The sequence below is a fragment of the Phalacrocorax carbo genome, chromosome Z, assembly GCF_963921805.1.
Source record: "Phalacrocorax carbo chromosome Z, bPhaCar2.1, whole genome shotgun sequence".
NCBI lineage: Eukaryota > Metazoa > Chordata > Aves > Suliformes > Phalacrocoracidae > Phalacrocorax > Phalacrocorax carbo.
The window spans coordinates 27,522,594-27,543,230 of NC_087548.1; the positions used below are offsets into that span (position 1 = coordinate 27,522,594).

General features: G+C 38.0%; 1 protein-coding gene across 1 annotated transcript in view; it reads left to right on the forward strand.

Moving 5' to 3' along the window:
- AP3B1 (adaptor related protein complex 3 subunit beta 1) overlaps positions 1-20,637 on the forward strand; it is a 155,883-nt gene that overhangs the window by 11,844 nt on the left and 123,402 nt on the right. The window contains exons 2-6 of the mRNA XM_064439541.1: positions 2,208-2,283; positions 6,289-6,363; positions 12,281-12,376; positions 14,619-14,779; positions 19,150-19,216. Of these exons, the coding sequence (XP_064295611.1) occupies positions 2,208-2,283; positions 6,289-6,363; positions 12,281-12,376; positions 14,619-14,779; positions 19,150-19,216 (475 nt within the window). The remainder of the gene's footprint in view (positions 1-2,207; positions 2,284-6,288; positions 6,364-12,280; positions 12,377-14,618; positions 14,780-19,149; positions 19,217-20,637) is intronic.

Consider the following 20,637-nt stretch of genomic DNA (forward strand, 5'->3'; position numbering starts at 1 on the left):
GGCTAAAAAGAGTGTGAGGTGAACATAAGCATGCTCAAAGTGAAATCAGAAAACCAGAGAGCTTAACATGGAGGGGGGTGTGCCTTTGTCTCGGGGAGTTGAGAGGAGGGCCATAGGAAGAGGTCTGTGAAATCACAGCAGTAGTTATTTTTAACCGATATGTCAACTTGGGGTGGTCTTACAAGAAGAAGGTACACTGGATGTCACCCCTTGCCATGGAGAAGGTGGCCAATTATAGACATATTAAACTGATTGTAAAAGTATGAAAACTATAGAGCAAAGTTGAATGAGAAGTACAGTTTAAAGAACTGAAGTAAGCAGCTAAATAAACATAGCAGTAGAAGGCTGACTATATAGTTTTTGAACACTTCCAGGAGCATCTAGAGCCAGTAAAAACCTTTGAATCTGACGCAGATGAAATAAGGAGTTCCCAGTGATATTTGGGAAATGGTGCTGAAGCAGGTGAGCTAATGAAATGCTTCCACTTTTTTTCTTTTGAAGAAAGTACTTAAATATTAAGCTATCAACTGAAGCCAATACTTAAAACAGGCAAGCCATCTGTATTAGGTTGCTACAGTATTTTGTGAAATGCTTGGTTTTGAAAAGGCAGTTAGATTTCAGTTGGAAGTATAGGTATCTGCATCCTGAATTTTGTGTGTTTTTTCTTCTGGCTTTTTGGGAGAGAATGTTGTTTGGGGTTTTTTCCATCTTATTGTGGTTCTTAATTTGGTAGATGTATACTGAAGTGTGTAGGTGTCCTGGTTTTGGCTGGGGTGGAGTTAATTTTCTTCATAGTAGCTAGTATGGGACTATGTTTTGGATTTGTGCTGAAAACAATGTTGATAATGTGGAGATGTTTTAGTTGTTCCTAAGTGGTGCTTACACTAGTTGAGGACTTTTCAGCTTCCCATGCTCTACCACGTGCACAAGAAGCTGGGAGGAGGCACAGCCGGGACAGCTGATCCCAGCTGATCAAAGGGGTATTCAAGGGGCAATGTGGAGTTCTCATGGAGGGGCACAGAATAGATGCAGGACTGGGTCTGGAAATACAAGGTGAGTCTTCTGTAGTAGAGTGACTCTATCCCTTGCCAAGTAGGCAAAGTGCTATTTAAAGGTTTATGAAGGAATGGATGACAACATTTTGTCTCACTGTAACTAAGCCTGGCTTTGGCTTAAACGTCTTTTCTTCTCCATCTGAAATGCTGAGGGCAGTGATAAGTCAGAATATATCTAGGTTTTGCATTCACTTTTAAAATCCTGTCTGGATTTCTGTGTTTCCCTTCACTGTGTGAAAACTCACAGGGTTTGTAAACTTGGAAAGTTTTCTGAGTTCTTTGGAATATTGCAGGTATCTCTTCTTGAGCCACTGTTCCCTTCATATTATTTAGTACTCAAGCAATATAGGCATTACAAAAGGCTATTTTGTCAAAGAATCTTTTTTTGTAAACTTTCAGTCTAAAAATGCATTTTGACTGTGATCTCTTTGCATCTAAAAAGCCAAGCAGGGTGAGGTTTCTGATTAGTGCAGCAAATGAGAAGCTGTATCTGTGAGAGAATGTTATTGATCCTTATTGACTTAATATTTTTGTGTGAGAATTTTATTTCAGCTGTAAAAAGTGCTTGGACTCTATATGTGTCTAATCATTGGGCTATCTTAATCTTATGACATGTAAAATAGGTGTACTACAGATCTGAGGCTTTTAAACCTGAGGACCAGGGGATAAGCAATTTACAATCCAGAAGGGCAGGTGAAAACATAAGTTTATATGCTCGATTCTTGTTGAAATTCAGACCATACCGAAGCCTGGAATTGGACTTTTCAGTGGTTTGTGTAAGCTGATACTATATTTTAACACAAACATGTCAACCTCAGACTATTACATCTGGCCTGTGCTGGGGGAAGAGGGAGGAGTGAATGGGCCATTGGTTCAAACTGAGCTCTTCTCCTGCCTCAAGACTTCAACCTTCCAGCCAAGGTTCAGCTAACAGCAGATTCAAGTTGTGTGGGTTTGCATTATTGTTGGAATCTGATAGATTCTTTTACTAAATGCTACATGGCTAGCACGTTAACAAATACAGTTTAAAAGTGGATGAGAAGGAGCAGTGCTTCACCTTAAGTTGCTGAATTGATGCAAGAATATAAAAATGGTATTCTGGTTTTAGTTTTTACTTTTTCTAACTGATGCTTTATTGTGTTTCTACCATAGAAATGAAGACCTAAAACAAATGTTGGAAAGCAGTAAAGATTCTGCAAAGCTAGATGCTATGAAAAGGATTGTTGGGGTATGTGATTTTTTTAAATTATTATTATTTCTTGGATGTGAATACTGTGTTCACTTTACAGATCCTGTACCAAGACAGCATTTGAATGTTCAAATGGTGTTTAAAAGCTACTGTGAAGTCCCTAATTTGGAATTTTATGTAGAAATTGCTATATCAAAATATATGCAGTCACATACTTTTAAAATAATTACGTAACAGATAAAATATGCCTCTAAATAACTATTTTCAGCAAGGAGGTGAGATTTTAGTAGGATATGGTTCTTTCAGAAAAGCTTCAACTACTGTCTTAATTCAGCAGACAGGAAACAAATCTGTAGAATAAAATGAAAAATTGTGTTTACTATTTTTACTCTTTTAGATTATATATAAGGATTTTTTTATTGAGCATGTTGCCTATATATTTGATTAAGTATTTCAGGTGAACTCTGTACCCATAGAGGTGATTAATGTTTAACACCATTGTGTATTTAAATCCTATAAACTAAACATCATGAAGCTGATAAAGTCCCTTTATTTCTTCTTTAAAGTATTAGAAGAATGTGCTATGGGAAGCTGTTCAGTGTCCACTTGACTACTTTTTTTGCGGGGGAGGAATGGGACTTCTGCATTTGCTTTCTCTCATTGTTACTTCAGTCTCCTCTGGATGTGCTTTTTATGTTTTGCTTGGTTTTTATGTGAATTAATCCTATCCAAGCATGTACTGAAGTGAGTAGGTACAGGTGGTATCATGCGATAGCGTTCTTTCCTCTGACTCTAGAATTAGCAATTTCTCACTTACTTGTCTTCTACTGTTGAAGGTTTTACTCAGGCTGGTTGTCTTCTGCTTTTGCCTTTGATCCTGGTCCTGCCAGATACGCTGATTACTTATCAACTACTCTTTCATTACATCTTTTCTTTTTTCTTTTTCTTTTTTTTTTTTTTTGTTTGGTGAGAGTTATTTTTTGATTCATCTCCTCCAACGTGGTGTGGGATTCCTCAGGATTTGACCAGTGAGAGTCTGGTATACAGAAGTGCTGTTGCAAGAAATCATGGCCTTTAGAATTGCCATAGTTTCAGCCTGTGGTAACTTACATTCTGCTTCCCTCAGAAAACATCTTTCTTCTAGCTGTTACTGTGGGCAGATGAAAGACTTCCTCCAGCCTTATTATTTGAGGAAAAAGGAACTCCTATTGTTTAATGTGTCTCACTGGAGTGCTCATTTTAACTAATTTTAGGTAGGGGAAAAAGCTGTGCATACCAATAGCTTTCTTACTTCTTTTAGTAGACTTCAAGAGGCTGAATCTTCATTTGTCCATGTAGGTGTGATGGAAAAGTACCAGGAGAACGCTGCTTATGGCTCCTTTTGCTGCTTCTTCTTCCTTTAAGGTGGTTTGCGAACTCTCTCCTGGGGAGAAGGAGATTCATTACAAATAAAAATAAATCTGTCTTGCAGATAGTGACTTTTAACAACATAATTTCATGCATAGGAGCAGTCCAACTTTGGTCTTTCTACTCCCCCTCTTATATAAATGTGTCTAAGCCTACCTTCAGCTAAAATACATATGTGTGACTTCAATGATCAATTGTGTATATATATATATATTTTAATGTCAGTATGTAATTTTCTTTATGTTTCTCCCTTACATGCATACCGTAAAATAATTGGAATCTTTGGAAGATTATGAGCAGCACAGCTGGTTTAGAAATAAATTGGAAGTGTGTACAGGACCAAGTTTATTCTACTTTATGCGTGAAAACGCAATAGCTGATATTGCTTTTGAAAGATACACTGATACTACAACAACAGAGATATTGTTGTTACCAGGCCTTGAAACCTGTCTGAACTTCTCATCTGGGCAAAAAACTCAGTGCAATTTTGCTCCTGAAGATTTCAGATCATAAATTCAGGAAACAAATTTACTTGCCTGGTTTCCCCCAGAGGATTTAATCCATACCTGTGTGCGTGTCTCATGAAAAAAAAAATACTTTAGTACATCCTGACATTACACAACACATATTCTAGAATGGAAGTGACTGTGCAGGAACTCCAGGTACACAAGTCGACACAACTGGAGAATGTCTAGGCACAGCAACAAAAATGACATGATAGACCTTAGTCTTGGAAAGAACCATTATGTTCTTTCAGGTTAATGATCCGTGGGCTAAGACGGATTTACACTAATCGTTATGACTTAATGAGTCAAAATACACTCTTTTAAAAGACACTAAATACATATTTACATGGTACACTAGAGCTATTATGGTTGATCAGTTAAATAATGCAACTAATGCATAGAGTCATACTGTTACAGCCTATCAGGGAAGTCTAAGCATCATCCTTATTTTTGAATAAATAACTTCTGTTGCATCAAGTTGAGATTATTGATAATATTCTATGATATTTCATTGCAGTGCATCTTGCTACCAAGTTCTACTTGACTCTGGTCATTCTAAATCTGGCATTTATTACAAAGACCCCGCAGTCCTGACAGCTGCGGTTTAGTTTAGATTCTTAGTTAAAAACCCTTGAAACCCATACAGTGTGCTTGCTGCTTAGTTTGTAGCTTCCTGTGCTTTAATACAGCTTCAAGAAATAGTTTAAGATGTTAAGTTGGTTAAATTGAAATGTCATGCTGGACAGCCATTCTTAGATCCTTTTTGAAAGGCTCACTCAGTAATAGCTTGAACTACAACTACCTTCTTTCTTCTTCTCGCATCTGTCTTCTAACCTTCTCCAAATACACAGTTTGTCAAGGTATTACCTGGTTTGTTTTTTTTTTTCCTTTTGTTGCATGAGATCCTAGTTCTTTATGCCCTTAATGTGCTTTATCAATAAAATACATGGACAGACCTGTGAGTTAGGAATATGAAGTTTAATCAACTGTATAATGTTGAGTAATGGTGGAAATGCGAGATGGTTATGAACAGCAGTAACTGCAGTTACAAAACTGGTGTTCCTTTGTTGGATCCCTGCATATGCACTTGTCTTAGTGAGCGCTTGTCCTTTCTGATTAGCTTGATATTTGGCCAAATGGATCCTGCCCTTGACTGTAGCTGGGGGTGCTCTGAATCTTCAGCAGCACTGTAAATTGATATAACACGTTTATGAAATTCCAGGGTTTGCAGCTTGGACATGAAGTACTAGCAGATGTTCTGCTGAAATTAGATGTAAGAAATGAGTTGTGCAGCCATAGTATATATTGAAGTATTTTTTGGTTTCTTGTAACTAACTTCCTCCTTAAGCTGTTCATACAAGTGTTGAAGCTAAACTGGCATTTTGGTGTTTGTGCTCTTTATTGAGACAATTTTTCCATTTACTACATGCCCTAGTTTCAGATTTCTCTGAGATCAAATATGGAAACTTAATTCCTTTTAAAAAAAAATCATAGTGGGTTGACTGATATTGCTATTACCTTGTTGCTTTTTTGTTCTATGTAAACACTTTAAGGCCTTTTGTGTTTAACTTGCTATGGACAATAACCTTGCCTTTTTTTTTTTTTTTGAAAAAGTGCGATATTTGTTTTTTCTTCTCCTTGGTTCTGTTGCACACCAAGATTGTTCCAGGGAAAAGGAACAGGTCTTACACTTGTAGAACTTCTCCTGATGGTTTTATGTTGTTGTCTTTTTTATTATGGGTTTTATTTTGGTAGCAGATCTGAAAAGGTAATTCAGTAAAGCTTTTCAGGTTAGCAAGTTCTTTGTTTTAAGTAACTATTAAAGCATTAAAAACGGTTTGTGGTCTGATATGGTAAAGTCTAGTTCATTGATTCCATAGCCCAAACTCATAACCAGCCAGCTCTCAGGGTTGTTTTTTTTTGTATTGATAGCATCCTGTAAAGTCTAATAGCTAACAAAAAAAATCATGCTTCATCCTCAACTTCACAGAAATCTGGTCTGAAATACAGATTTGGGATAAATGCCTGTCTCTTTTTTTTTTTTAATAAAACAATCAATTAAAAAAATCCAAACCAAAACACTCAAATTATATTAATGTGTTACTAAGATTTGTGTGTCTTTTCTTTTTAGATGATTGCAAAGGGCAAAAATGCTTCTGAGCTGTTCCCTGCTGTTGTGAAGAATGTTGCCAGTAAAAATATTGAGGTATTCCTATAGCTCACTAAGCATACTGTTATGGAAGATCTATTTATGAAAATCTGATCTAGTTTTATCTGACTTCAACGTAAACCTAAATCGCTGGTACTTTTTAAATAGAATTTTTCAGGGTTTAATTTCAATGACAGCATTCTGGTAATAGTTTAATATGTAAATAAAGGAAATCTGCTAAGTGATTTGGAGGGAGGAGTAGTAACTACTTAAATTTTAAATTGATTGCTTAGAGAGTTTGTGGGAGTGGTGGTGGTAATTCTGAGTAAAGATGCTATCGTGTATTTGACGTGTGCTGCTGCTTGCAAAGCTTGAGTAGGGACTGTGTTACATTGTATTTGAAAATGTCTAGTGCAGATCAAGGCTGAGAGGTGAGGTTTGGGTAAAAATGTTTTCACTGTTCTAATCATGTAGTGTATTTATAAAAGGAGTGTCTCAGCATTAGAACTGCAGAGTGAGAAGTTAAGTCCTTGTATGAACTTGTAGTTAGACAAAATGTGATGTTATTAATGAAGAGTGTTTAAAGTAATTTTTTTGTTTCACAAAACTTAAATACTGGTTCTTTTGAGAATTTCTATAATGTTTTATTAATGTGAATGCCTGTGATTCCAGAAGATACCAGAAAAGTAGCTTTCAAATATCAGAATCTTTTGGAGACATGTGACTGTTTGCGGGGGAAGGAGGGATAGGTCCCATCTTGAGCAGGGAAGAAATGTTTGCTAATATGCAGTGTAATCTCAAATCTTTAGGTTACTTCTATGTTTTGCAAGACATAGAAGCATCTTGGGAATATGCCCTTGCTCATTTAGTTTGTATAAAGAACTGTGAAAGGAGTATATGAAGGGGCAGACATGAACAATTTAAAGTTCCTGTATAAGCAGTTGATGAAAAACCTGAATCAGAATCATCTGCAATAACTGTGTTTCATGAGACAATTTGCTTGACTAAATTTATTCAAGTTGCACTAAATTGTGGGATTTTTAATTAAAAGACATGTTTAATTGTTTTCAGAATTCTGTAGATAAAAACTTATATTCTACTATTGTTTTTCTTTCAGGTTGTTTACCATTTTATTTTAGCAGCATATGTGTCTGTTCTTGCCCCAGTATCAGGTGTTAGATGCACAAAGTAGCTTGCTTTTGTAGCTTTTTTTCCCCCTCATAAGGAAACAGGAAGAAGGAAAAAAAATCCATCTTGGACTAGTGAAAATTAAAATTTCCAGGAAGTTGAAAGTGGAGATTGAGTTCAACTATGATGCCTTTAAATCCACAGGCTTACTCTGTGGCTCAAGGAAATCTAAAGTAGCATCTGCATTAGAAAGTTGTACGACAGAGATTTTTATAAGGAGAATGTTACTCTGATGGTCACTACCAATACTATGCATACATTGTCAGCTCCAGTGCAGAGGTGTCAGTTATAATTGACTTGACAAATGAGATTTGGATGAAAATAACATCTCTAAGTTTGTCTTTCCAGACTGCATAGTGACCAACAAGCATCAGTTTGAGGAAAGCAGAGCAAGCATGCAATGATATTAGTTAATTCCTACTGCACAGGATCATGATTTTGGAAACATGCAGGAAGTAGTGGTTTGAAGCACTGGGTTTTAAGAAAAGTGAATTGAACGCATGCTCCAATTATTCCCTCCTTTCCTGGAAATAGGTACTTCAGCTTCTGTTATTAATGGGAACAAAAGTTGCTTTTTCCCTGGCTAATGGCACTGAGGATTTTATTTCCTGCAATAATGACTTCAGCAAATTCCTGTCTGTCTCTAATGTGCTGCAATATAGTAGGTCACAGATATGTGTAGTTTTTTCCTTATTTTACATGGATGCATAGTAATAGTCCAGTTTGAGTATGATTTTAGCTTTAAATAAGTTATTCTTATTTAGCTACTACTTTAAAACTTCGGGTTTTTCCATTTTTTGAAAGAATGCATATATTTGGCTATGGCCAAATACTGAGCTCTGGTAAGTCAAGGAGGCACAAGTGTGCAAAAATGACAATTTTGAGTCTTTCAGAACTTACTGTATTAAAATAACTTTAGAAATTGTAACTGTACTTATAATAATAGGTGATAAAAGAAAACGGGGAAGGAACCAGACTAGTTAAATAGTCTCTTCCTCTTTAACTTGTGTTTGTAAGTTATGAATACTCTAAATCCAATTTTGAACAGAGATACCTCACACCAAAGAGGAGTGCCTTGAACAGTATTACTCATCTTGAGTGCTTTTAATGGTTAGGGTGAAACCGCTAGCCCAACAGAAGCAAGACTGCCCCAGCTCCAGGCTTCCAGCCCAATCAGTAGTGAGGCTGAGCGTAATCCTGGTAGCTGTGCACACAGACGTTTTGTGTATTTCTTGTGTGTACATGTATGTAGCGAGGCAGCCACATAAATTGACACAGGGTAGTCACGAGAACACAAACAACACCAGCAGGTTGGTGGTTCAAGATGAAGGTCTGCTAGTGGGAATACATAAGTACCTACATGAGTACAGTATGGATCCATCCAACAGCTGAGCTCAGACATGGTCCACCCAATAGTGGGCCCTGGGATCCTAGACCCCACTGTTGCTGGGACCTGGACATATGAGCCCCTGAGTCTGTAGCTGTATTTCAGTTCCTGGTATGAACTGCTGTACATGTATGAACACATGTAAACCAGGACTCCCCTGGTCCCCCAGTAGCTACCCCTTCATGTTCTTGCCCTTAGACATGTAGGTGTGTGCACATGCATGCACAGAAAACTGGACCAGGCCAGAACTCCCCTAGTTTTCTACTAGCCAGCCCCCTGTGGTTATGCCCTTAGAGGGATGCACACAAACACATAGTTCTTGCCTTTAGAGACCCAAAGAGCATCTTGTTTCTCCAGCAGCTGGATGGGACTACCCTGGTCTATGCCATAGTAGACTCTTCCTGTGGTCCTTAGATGCCCACACCCTTACCTACTTCCTTCCTGGCCATTTCACCTGCTTGCCAGCTAGTGCAGCTTGATCCACTGGTACACCTGCACTCATTCCAGTCACTGGCACTATAGACACATGGGTTTGCACTTTGTTTCCCATGCTCCAGTCTCTTCAGTTGCCTGTACCTGTGCTCATGGGCCCTCTGGCCTGTGGTCCCAGCCTAGGTGCTGGCAGACAGACCTTCACTTGTTCTAGGTGCCAGCCACCATGGACATAGGGGCCCCTGGGACTTGAGGTCCCATTCTAGTTGCTGGAGTTGCACTTAAGTCCCATCTCTCTGCTCTGCGGTTGCTGGTGCCCATGGGCACATGGGCCCTCCAGCCTGTGGCCTGACTGTAGTTGCTGGCACATACATGGACCTTTACAGTGAATAGAGAGTACCTCACCAAGAGAAATAGTTAAAAATGGAATTAATGAGAAAATACAATGGAGCATGCTGATCGGGTGCAGGGGACAGAAAGGTAGATGTATCAACCAGCAAACTGTTTAGGTGTGTCCAGCCATTTTTATCTGCATATCCCTCTGTTTTCCCCAACTTGTTCCTTCCCCGATCACATAGATTCCCCCTGCTTCTCCTTCACTTTGGCTCCTCCCCAAAACATTCCATGATAAGTCTTGTGCAATCATAAGATACTTTTCATCTGCATCCCACACCTGTGTGCAGAAAAGCCCCTCAGTCTGAAAGGTGCTCTGATGTTGACTCTTGATGGGTTTAACACCTGGACATGGGAGCTGAGGCTCTCCTGAGGTGGTCATGGGAGGGGCCTGACAGAGTGTCCTTTCCTCTGAGTCCTAAATTTGAGTTCCCTCATACTGCTGTGTCTCTGTGCATCTCTGGGCTGATGGTTCCTGTCATGGGCTTGGGAAAAGCTAGGGCAGGGTATTACTTGAAAGCACCCCTCCATCTGCCTTGTCTCTCTGATCCTTTGTAGGTGCGTAGACAAGGTTTTATCACATAACTTAATTAGCAGAAGCCTTTCAATGTTTATATTTTATGGGACTTTTCTTATATTTTTAAAACATGTAGGCAGTTACATGAATTCACGTCTTCCTCTATGCTGCAGTTCAAGTTCCCTCGTTTCTTATTTTTCCACCATTTTGTGCCAATATATTTATGCGGGAAGAGACTCTTAATCTGAAAAGAGATCAGAGCATTGAGCAAGGCTAGCTGACTAATTTCTTTTTCAAGGTTAGTTAGATGACGAGTTTAGGTCATAATGTAGCTATACTTATAGCCATCTAGTTAGCACTTCAGGGTCTCAGAAACCTTTACCATGGTCCAGCTTTTAGGATGCTTTTGAAACCATGAGAAATTACTGTGTTGTCAGATTCTTACTACATTGCTCCTGATGCTGTTTTCTGAAAATGTTTTGCCAAATTTTTTCCCTGTCCTTAAGAACTTAGGAATTCTTAAGGGCACAAATCTGTGCATATAAACGGCTATAATGCAGTAGCATAAAATACATCAGTTCCTCTGAGTGTCTTTGTATCTGAGTGACTTTCCTGCCCAGAAATGGCTGCTGGTTTGTTAGTTTGTCGGTTTTTTTTTTTAATCAGGGCTGAATGCTCTGATACAGGGAAATGGAGGTGAAGAAGCAGTAGAACACGTTCATTTGTTTTAAGACAAGCAAAGGGCATCTTATTGTTCACAGAAGCGCCTTGTGATTTTTGTTTTTATAAGTACACGCTGACCTCAACGTGATTATGTGCATCATGTCATGGATGGTAAGGATACAAAAAGTGACCTAATAAGCAATTGGTGGTATAGAACAAAAATAAGTCTTGGTCAATAACTCATGGAGTTTGATGTGCTTATATTGATAAACTAATTAAACAAATCTGCCTGTGTTCCTCAAGCCTAGTGTGCCCCTGTTATGATTAGTTTTATAGAAAGGAACATTTTAACATTGAGTGAAGGTAAATGGTAAAAGAATAGTATAGCCACGAAACTCTAAGTGCTTCCATTTCCAGTCACAGAGTGGTTTCAAGGAAAGGAGGCTTTCTTTGCACACCTGCAGTCATTCAGTGCATAGGCCTCTTGTGGTCAATGTTGATTGCTGCTTGTCTACAGCTGAACAACAAATAATTTAGTATGGTGTAACCTTCTGTGATTTAATGTTATGCTTTTTGCCAGAATTAGCACAAAGACACATCTTCTGATAGTGTCAGTAATTACAGCACAGCTGTAGTTGAGGGTCTTTCAGAATTTTCTATTATAAACCCCAATAGTCAGTTTACAACTCAATTGTAAAAAATGTTTTCACTGCTTCCTGGGCATAGAGGGGCCATGAGGGGGTAAAGTGAACTAAATTGAATACCCTCCTCCCCCAGAATCATACTGAGGTTTTCTTAATCTTTGAACATTGCATCATTTTTAGTATGCTTATTGGTGACATCTTTTGAATGCTTGTAGTCAGGCAAAGATGGATCTAATACACTTTGCTTTTGTCCAAGATCTAGTCAGAAGTGCTCTTTTAATCAGGTTTAAATAGTGTAACTTACCACACTTCAGCTGGAAGTTATATTATCTTTCAGATTTGTTAAAGTAATTAATTTTGAGTTTCAAGGTAAAGTAAAATGGGCTTGTTGCAATAGCCAAGGATTTCAATTTAACCTGTTTTCCGTAAGAGAAAAACATGAGTGCTCAGGTGGTCAGTTGCCATATGTCAGCTTCTTTATTTACTAGTTGATAGCATAAAGGAGTACTCTGTGTTATTAGCCTTTGTGTGACTGTATCATTAATTAGGTAGTATTGTAGCGCCTCGGAGTTTCTATTAACAGAATTACAGTAAATCGTAAGACATTTGAGAAGCATGTGAGTACTCCAATGGTATGTTAACTCATTCTTCAAAGAAGAAAATGTTGATACAAATGTGCAATCTAGGACTTAATTTTATAGAATTCTAGAACTTTCTGACAATCATGTTAATTGCGTTTTTTCTTTTCAGATAAAAAAGCTTGTATATGTTTATCTGATGCGTTATGCAGAGGAGCAGCAAGATCTAGCATTACTGTCCATCAGTACTTTCCAGCGTGCTTTAAAAGTGAGTGACTACTAAACAACACTTCATAGAGAATTCTGAGCTAGTATCACAGAAATAAAAGTATTTGTGGAAGCTTAGTCTGATAAACTAAAGCATGCAAATATCTGCATCTGATAAAGTATTTTCAAGTTACGTCATTGACAAAGTGTTTTGCGCTACCTCAAACCTCATCAAGCAGCTAAGCCTGCATGAAGTAAAAGTACTTCGCTAAAGAAAAGCAGCAGATTGGTGCTCTCAAATTCACCTGCCCAGCATTTAATTTCTGGAATGCCTTTTCTTTCCTAGGCAGCTTATGTATGTAGAAGGAAGATGCTATTATTACCCTGAACCACCTGTGTTCCTCTTAGCTTGTGTAAAAGATCCTTCTGTACAACAGTGAATAGGAGCATAAGGATAGTAGTACCTAAATTAAAATATTCAATGTGTCACACATCCCACATTTTTATTAAAAGCACTGAAGAAATACCATTTTGCACTGGTATACATATATATAAAATCGTATAATAAAGGTTAGGAATGTCTTTGAAGTCTGGCCATGGAGAAAAGAAAAATTTAAGTGTCTGACTTTAAACTTGCCCAGTTTTTATAATAAGAGAAGTTTGGTTTTTTTCTTCTTTCTTGTACTATTCTTGTAAGGATCGTCTAGGTTCATAACTAATTTCTGTCATGTCACTGATCCAGACCTTCCATCTTGTTGGAAAATGTTGCCATCAGAGTACAGGTGTGCAATTGTGGGAGCATCCTACCACTCACTAGAGTGCTTTCTGCCCCTTTCCTTCCAGCTTTTATCTCAATGTCATGTGTACTACCTTTACTATCTGTGACTGCCATGAAAAGCTAAAATTCAAAAGACTTTGTATCCTTTGTTTTTAACTAGATGTGTATACAGTGAACACTTCACATGGCATAACTTTTTAAAAAAGCTGTGGATAGTAGGAACAAAAGGAGAGGGAATACCTCAAATATTGTGACTGTGAGTAACTTAAAAAGAAGTGGGGGTGTGGCAAGGAGGTAGACACCAAGCTAGCTGAGATTTGGAGCAACTAAAGAAATTACTAAGCCTGCTGTGGAAGTTGGGCAAGCGTACTTTATTCTCACTGTTCATTTTTCGTAACATTTTGTTTCTGGTTTTGTAATGAAGATTATAGTTTGGGTTTATGTATGGAGATTTTTTCTCCCTCTTCGGAAAGAACTTTTTAGGGTATTTGAAACTTGTGTGACTGGAAATGAGCTTTGCCAACTCTGATAAGAACAAGATGACAAATTAAGTATTTTCACCATCCAGATACTTACTACTCAGAAGCTGCTAAAACGTAGGAATTTTGAGAGCTTAGAAAAATTAATCATTAAATAATACCAGTCTGAAAACCCATGTTGCCAACTCTCAGTCCTTGGGAGAAATGTTCTTTGGGAAGTGCCTTCCTGGCAGACAGTACAGAGGATTAATGCTGCTGCAACTTCAGATTGCATGATTTTAGAGGGTTTAGTATTTGATTAAGCAACATTTTTCCCATGTCTACCAAGCCCATGATTAACAAATGAGGTTTATAGAACAATTCCTCCAAATACAGATGTTTCGGGCTGTTGTTGGATCTCCAAGCTAACCCTAGTGTTATAAAAGCGGAGCAAGTACTGGGACAAAATAAGAGAGGGTAGGAAATAGAAGAAAGTCTCAACATTTATCTTAATATTTTGACATGTTCTTAAGAAAATCAGTTTTGTTACTGGCTTCAGTTTATATCTTGCAGTAAAGCATGAAGTAGATGTGTTGTCAAGAACTTGAGTAGGAGTGTCACAACTCAGAACCACATTTTCATTTGGCAGTTCTTACATTTAAGTAATAAAACTAAGCTAGGTGTGTTTTTCAGAATATCTGAATTGCACTTGTATTGCAAAAAATGTTTCAGATCATTAAATAAAGTATTAGTCTTTTTTTTAATCCATCATTCCCATATTTTGCCTGGGAAAGTGAATTATATTAATGTTTTCCTGTGCCAGATCTCCAGACAATGTTTCAATGTTGTCTGTTTTACTTTGTTTTACTTCTCTTGGTTGTTGAAAGTTTCTTGTGTGAAATTTGGCACACTTTCTTATTAGTGTGGCCTTAGCTTGCAAGCCTGACTGATAGTCAGATAGATTTATGTGTTTTAATGTGCAGTCACTAACTAGTGTAAACACTGCAGAGAATTTAATGATGCATTTCTGCACTATCTTATTTCTCCCCTTCTCTCCCATTCTTTAGGATCCTAATCAGTTAATCCGCGCAAGTGCTTTAAGAGTTTTATCCAGTATCCGTGTCCCAATTATTGTTCCTATTATGATGCTTGCTATTAAGGAAGCCTCTTCTGATTTATCTCCTTATGTGAGGAAGAATGCAGCACATGCCATCCAAAAACTGTATAGGTAAGTGATTCTGACACATACGGAAAAGCAACTTCTAAGGTAGTTGTGGGCTATGTTTGTTAAGACTACTGGGGGATTGGCATGTCTCAAATCAAAGCAGTTTCTTAAAAAGCTTGAAGTGTACATAGATATTCAGTCACTCAACTGATTTGGTTGGAATTTAGGCAAATCTCTTGCTAGAGTAACAAGATAACTATGAAGAGATACGAAAGAAATGGATACATTCTTTTTTTTTAATATACCAGTTAGTGTAATCTGTGTAACAACTATTTTGATGAGTGTTCTCAGAATCGAAGATTTCTGTATTTAGCATCTGTATCTTTCATCCTGAAGGCATTTGCTGTAGTTTTCATTACAGGTGATAAATGAATACTAACTTCTAAAAATTTTATCTATGCAAATCCAAATCTCTTAAATTCCCCTGTTCCCTCTTCAGAAATTCTTGTATGGAAGAGTTCTGATAAAGAGGTGGGTACTGGTTTACACAGGTTTTGAGCAACAGAACCTGTACCTTTCCAAAACAAAGGCAGGCATTTATTCTACTACTTACTTCCCTTTCATTTTGCCTATGCCAGAAAGAGGAGGGCGAGAGATATTTGGAGTTCTGAATCAGGTAGCCTGAGGCTCCTGTGGTTCCATGCCCCCTCAAACCCAAGGCTGAGCATGTATACCTAATGGGCATGTACACACATGCACGCAGCCAGCTATACAGATCAGCACAGAAAGGAAACAGCACTCATGCAGCCAAAACCAGTACCAACAGCCTTATTCTGTTGCATTCTCTGGCTGTTCAGGATGCAGGGCCATTAATGGACCTATATATGTACAGTATGGATTCCCCAGTAACGATCCTAGATGCTAAGTCTTTCCAGTAACTGGCCTTGGATCCCCTATTTCCCAGTTCCTGGCACTGGCGCATAAAAGTGCACAGTGCTTGTAACCCCACTGCACTTGCTGTTACAGACCTCCTCAGTCAGACACACATACTCTCACCCTTTCACTCAGACACTATGAATCCCACAGCAGCTGGATGGAGGCACTCAGACCATGCAGTAACTGGCCCTTATATCCCCTCATCTCCAGTTGCTTCCCACTGGGTGGAGAGGAAGAGGGGAGAGAAACAGAGACACTGAGGCACACAAATGGGTATCTCAGTCAACCTCCAGACCTTTCAGTCGTTCCAGTAGTTGGCCTGGATTCCATGGTCCCTTTGGTAGCCAAAACCTGCAGTTGTCTCACTCAGAGGCGCACACACGTGTCCAGCCCAAACCTGTGGTCCCACATCAATACGTGGCTTCCCACTCCATGTTGTCTGGCTTGATATTCTCTAGCAGTCACACACTGAGCAGTCATTCATTGGTGCAAAGATGGAAGATGCTGAAATCTAACTTTATTACAAAAAGACCTTTTGCTGTCTTTCATCCAATCTCCAGATATGATTGCATCTTCAAATATAACTTGTATTATTTTCTTATCTCTGGTTCTTATGGTATCCTATGCTTATGCGATCTCAGTGGCAAGATTTGGTAATCATTCTTGGAAATACCAAAAAACCATATTTTTTGTGTGTGGTGAAAAATACAACACGTGGTAAAAAATACTGCAGCGCCATCTGGAGAAACTGGCCTCACTCCCTTCTAGCTTGCCTGAATTCCTGAGTGGTAGTAATACGGATGTCTAGCTCACATAATAAAGGGAAACTGAGGAAACTAATCTTCTATAAAGGTTTCCTTAATGGTTTAGAGGGCCTGTACATCCTTCACAAGTTTTTACTTCATGCAAACATCCTAGGCATCATAATGCAAGTTTTCAAACTGCTGTAGCTGCAAATTCAACCTTACCTGGACTAGAATAAACTTCATAGTTACTCGTGAGTGGAGTTGTAACTAAGAATTTTGTCCTTGGTAGTAGAATTTGGGAACTGCTTATAGAAAGCATGTGAACTTTTATTGTCGTATTTGCAAAATTTACTTGAACAAATGCCATAGCCAATAGTACTGGTTTACCCCAGGGCCAAGGGAGAGAGTTTTTTGATTACCTGAAGAAGCAGCAGTACTGGAAACTGAGGAAAAGGCTATCAAACTAACCTGTCTGCAGGCAGGCCCAGTTGGTTTGCCTGCAAATAAGAGTCTTTACCAGGCCATCTCAGCAGATGTTTCAAGAAGGATCACAACTGGTATCTCCACAATTCAGCGGCACAGATCATATACTGGTGGCAGGGCTATCTTCTGGCCTATTTGTAATGAGCAAGTAATTGCATAAGACTCACTCTAAAGTTGGTCAAAATCAGAGTTCTGGATTTTTGATGTGAAGATCAGTCAACAGTTCATGTTCTCTCCTACATCTACTTACTCCATCTTCTTAGAGCATTTGAGTAAGAAGTAGTAACAGTTTATTCTAACAGTGCCTGTATACTCCATTTACTTTCCAGTTTCCATGACTTCTCTACCTGTTTGATAGTCCTGTAGTTCAGTCAGTGCTCCAGTCAGACCTCTGGATGCAGGTTCAATACTCCAATCTTCCTTGCATTTAGTGTCATGGTGTTTGGATGATGTCTGACCTAGAAGAGCTTGTTCATTAGTGGTTCAATCAATCCGAACAGCAGGAAGCTTACATATCAAACAGAAAAGATTTCAGGCATAGTGTGAACAGCAACATTTGTGCTCAATGCAATCAACACTGTCAAGTACACTGGCGTAATTTTATCATTGAAAATGTCAGACCTCTTGCTTATTTCACTTAGAGTGCATTTCAAAGCTATTAGTATCTCCTGTCTATCAGTAGAAAACTCTACCATGTACTTCCTCCTACTTGCAGCAAGATTTGGAAAAGGACTTTTAAGAAGTCCCATTACTAGTATCAATAGATTCCATACTATTACTAGTAGATACCGTAATGGGAGCAGATCACTCTGAGCTCTCCAGCCATTTCTTTTATTTTTCTCTCCAAGAATGCTGTCTTCCTTATCTAAAACATCTGGAAGGAGGAGGGGGAGGAAAGTGAATTCAGGTATCAAAGCCCTTACTAATGATTTTCTTGATCACATAACAAAATCGGTGTCTTTCAAAGTTTCTTAGTAATGAGTACTCACTTCTTTCTTTAAATTTCCTACTAATTTTGAAAATTTTAAATAAGGCCTCTTAGACTTTAGGCTTTTCCTCTGAAGGTTTTGGTCTTTGGCAGAAGGATCCAGTAAACTTTTCATGACAGAAATAGAAGTTGTAACAAAAGGTGATCGTAAAAGTACTTGTGGTACATTGTGCTGCTGCTTTGCTTATGCTGATGGTCGCTTCTAACAGTTGTGTTGTTCATTGAGCATGTTCTAGTAATGCTCGGTATTAGAGCTGGAGCAAAGTAGTATACAGCTAGACACGCACTTTCCACAAAGCTGGAAAGGATATATACTATGCATTAGGGCAGTTCATCACTCAGCATTAAAACTGAACTGTACAATAATGACCACATATTTCCTTAGTTAGTTGTAATTGTATCCACATTGAAACGACTTTTCAAAGCTGTAGAATTACACATCAGTATGGCTATTTGTACTTACTTTCTGTTTGTATTTTCTTCTGCCTTGGCTTTGAACTCTTCCATACCCTATAGATCCATGATGAAGAAGCAACTGGAATGAAAAGTTGATACTTACCTACCTAAGAAGCAAGTTTGACAATAATGGATGTTTCTGGCAAATTTTTCTCTGCTCTTTAAATATGAAAAGGACAATACAAAGATTGTTGTTTGCAACTTTTGGTCTTCCTCTGTTTTTACTATTTATATAGGACTTAAAGCAGTCTATTTTTCATCAGCTTGCACACCAACTTTTTATAGGTATGATTAAATATAATGTCCAAATTTTTGAGTTCCATTACTTCTAAGATCACCGAAGTTAATGCTTGAAGTAAGACACTTTGTTATGTTGGTAATAAAGGTATGATTCTCCTTTGTCCTGATGTTCAGTCACCGCTGAATTCATTCACACTGAAATTCTCTTCTGCAAAAGCAGTGAGATCCTTGTGACTTAACATGTGAATCTTAGTCAAGTTCTCCCTAATGGGTTGGCCTGCATTAATGTTTCTTAAGTCCTAAAATTTTTGAGTTTAAGCATTAAGATTCTTATAGAACACACATAAGTAGTAAAACATAAAGATGGTCTTTATAATTTAATTTTATACTCCTTCAATTCAATTCTGTATTCCATGATTAGCTTTATTTTCAGTCAAGTTCAATTCTCTGGCAGTTTTATCTGGAAGTGGTTTCTTCAGTGCTTCTGGTTCCCAGGTTGTGTCTAAAGGTCAACAAATCTAACCTCTTTTAATTTCAGATATGTCTGACCAATGAGTGAAAAGAATTTTTATTTTTCCTTCTAGTCTTGATCCAGAGCAAAAGGAGATGTTAATTGAAGTGATAGAAAAGCTTTTGAAGGATAGAAGTACGGTAAGAAACAGTATGCTATTACATATGCATATATTTTTAAAGAGTTTACTCCTGAGGCTGTCATTCAGCAGTAATTACTTCCGTAATCCTTGCTGATGTGGTGTTTGTATGTTTTAGGATGGAAGTATCATTGTGTATTTATGCATTATACTATGATTATAATAATGACTGTCTCCTTTAATAAGACTGGTAATTTATTTGCATCATGGGTATTCTTAATATGTTTTTGTTGCCATGTTCTTTATATATGGTTCTTTAAACTTAATTTTGAAATTAAAGTTTATATAATGATATGAATCAGTATACAATCAACTATGTATAAACTCTTTTTCATAGGGAAATTAGCTAGGTCATTTCAATTTGTGATACTGTAAAAATAAATTACTGCTGTATAATGCGTAGTATGCCTGGTGACATCAGTCTGCCTTGTAGTGTGTGCAACTGTTATGACACTTCTGTGAACTTGTTTGTTCTTGCAAACATCCCTATTTCCAATCTGCTAAGTAAAACCCATGTCCTGGGACAATTTCTGTACGTTTAACACTCCTGTTATATTTTGCCTGCCCTGAATAGGCACAGGTTTTCTGTATGAACTCCTGCATGTCTCACAGTGGTCACAGTCTTTATTTTTCTTCCCGTACCCTACAAATAAGTTTCCCAAGTCTAAAGCCAGAAAGGCAAGGAGTCAGATAGACCTCAAACAGAAAACAGAATTGCAAACTAAAGCATTCTCTTGTTCTTGTTTAGATTACTAATTTAGTGAATGCAATCCTTTTCCAGTAAATTGAAGTATTACTAGGTACCAGGTAGTGTGCTGCTTCATCTCCTATCTGCCAAGTGTTTTTGTAACACATAGGACTTTTTATTGTCTCTTGTTCTAGCACAGTACAAGTGTTCAGGACATAAATGGTGCTGTTCTCTAAAAGACGTCTTGTGACTTCCACTGAAGGGTTACTGAAGCAGAATGTCAGAGCTTAATGGCTCAGCAGACAGTAAATGAGTGAGTTAGTTCTCCTGACTGCATCTATGCTTGACCTGTACTCATTTTTCAGAGGCCTTTGTGCTTCTGTGGAGTTGCGTCCCCAGTGGTTCTTTGTATATTTTCTTTTCGTGGTTCATACTCTTCATGTGCATGCAATCTGTGAATGTGAGATTAGATTCTTTACACCTGTGGAGGCATAAAGGGCTGAGAAGCCATCTTTGTTTCTCTCTATTGATGATGGCAGGTAAATAAAATCACTGAGTTTCCACTGTTTCCGAGTCCTTACAGCATATGGTAATTGGCAAGTTAACCAACAACTAGTCATTTATATGTGTACTTCAACAAAATATTAGAGGAAAAAGGTATAGAGTAGGTTTGGATCTCTTTTTCCCCCAGCACAGTGATCCTGGCACTTGGAATTACTTATAAGGGGATTAAT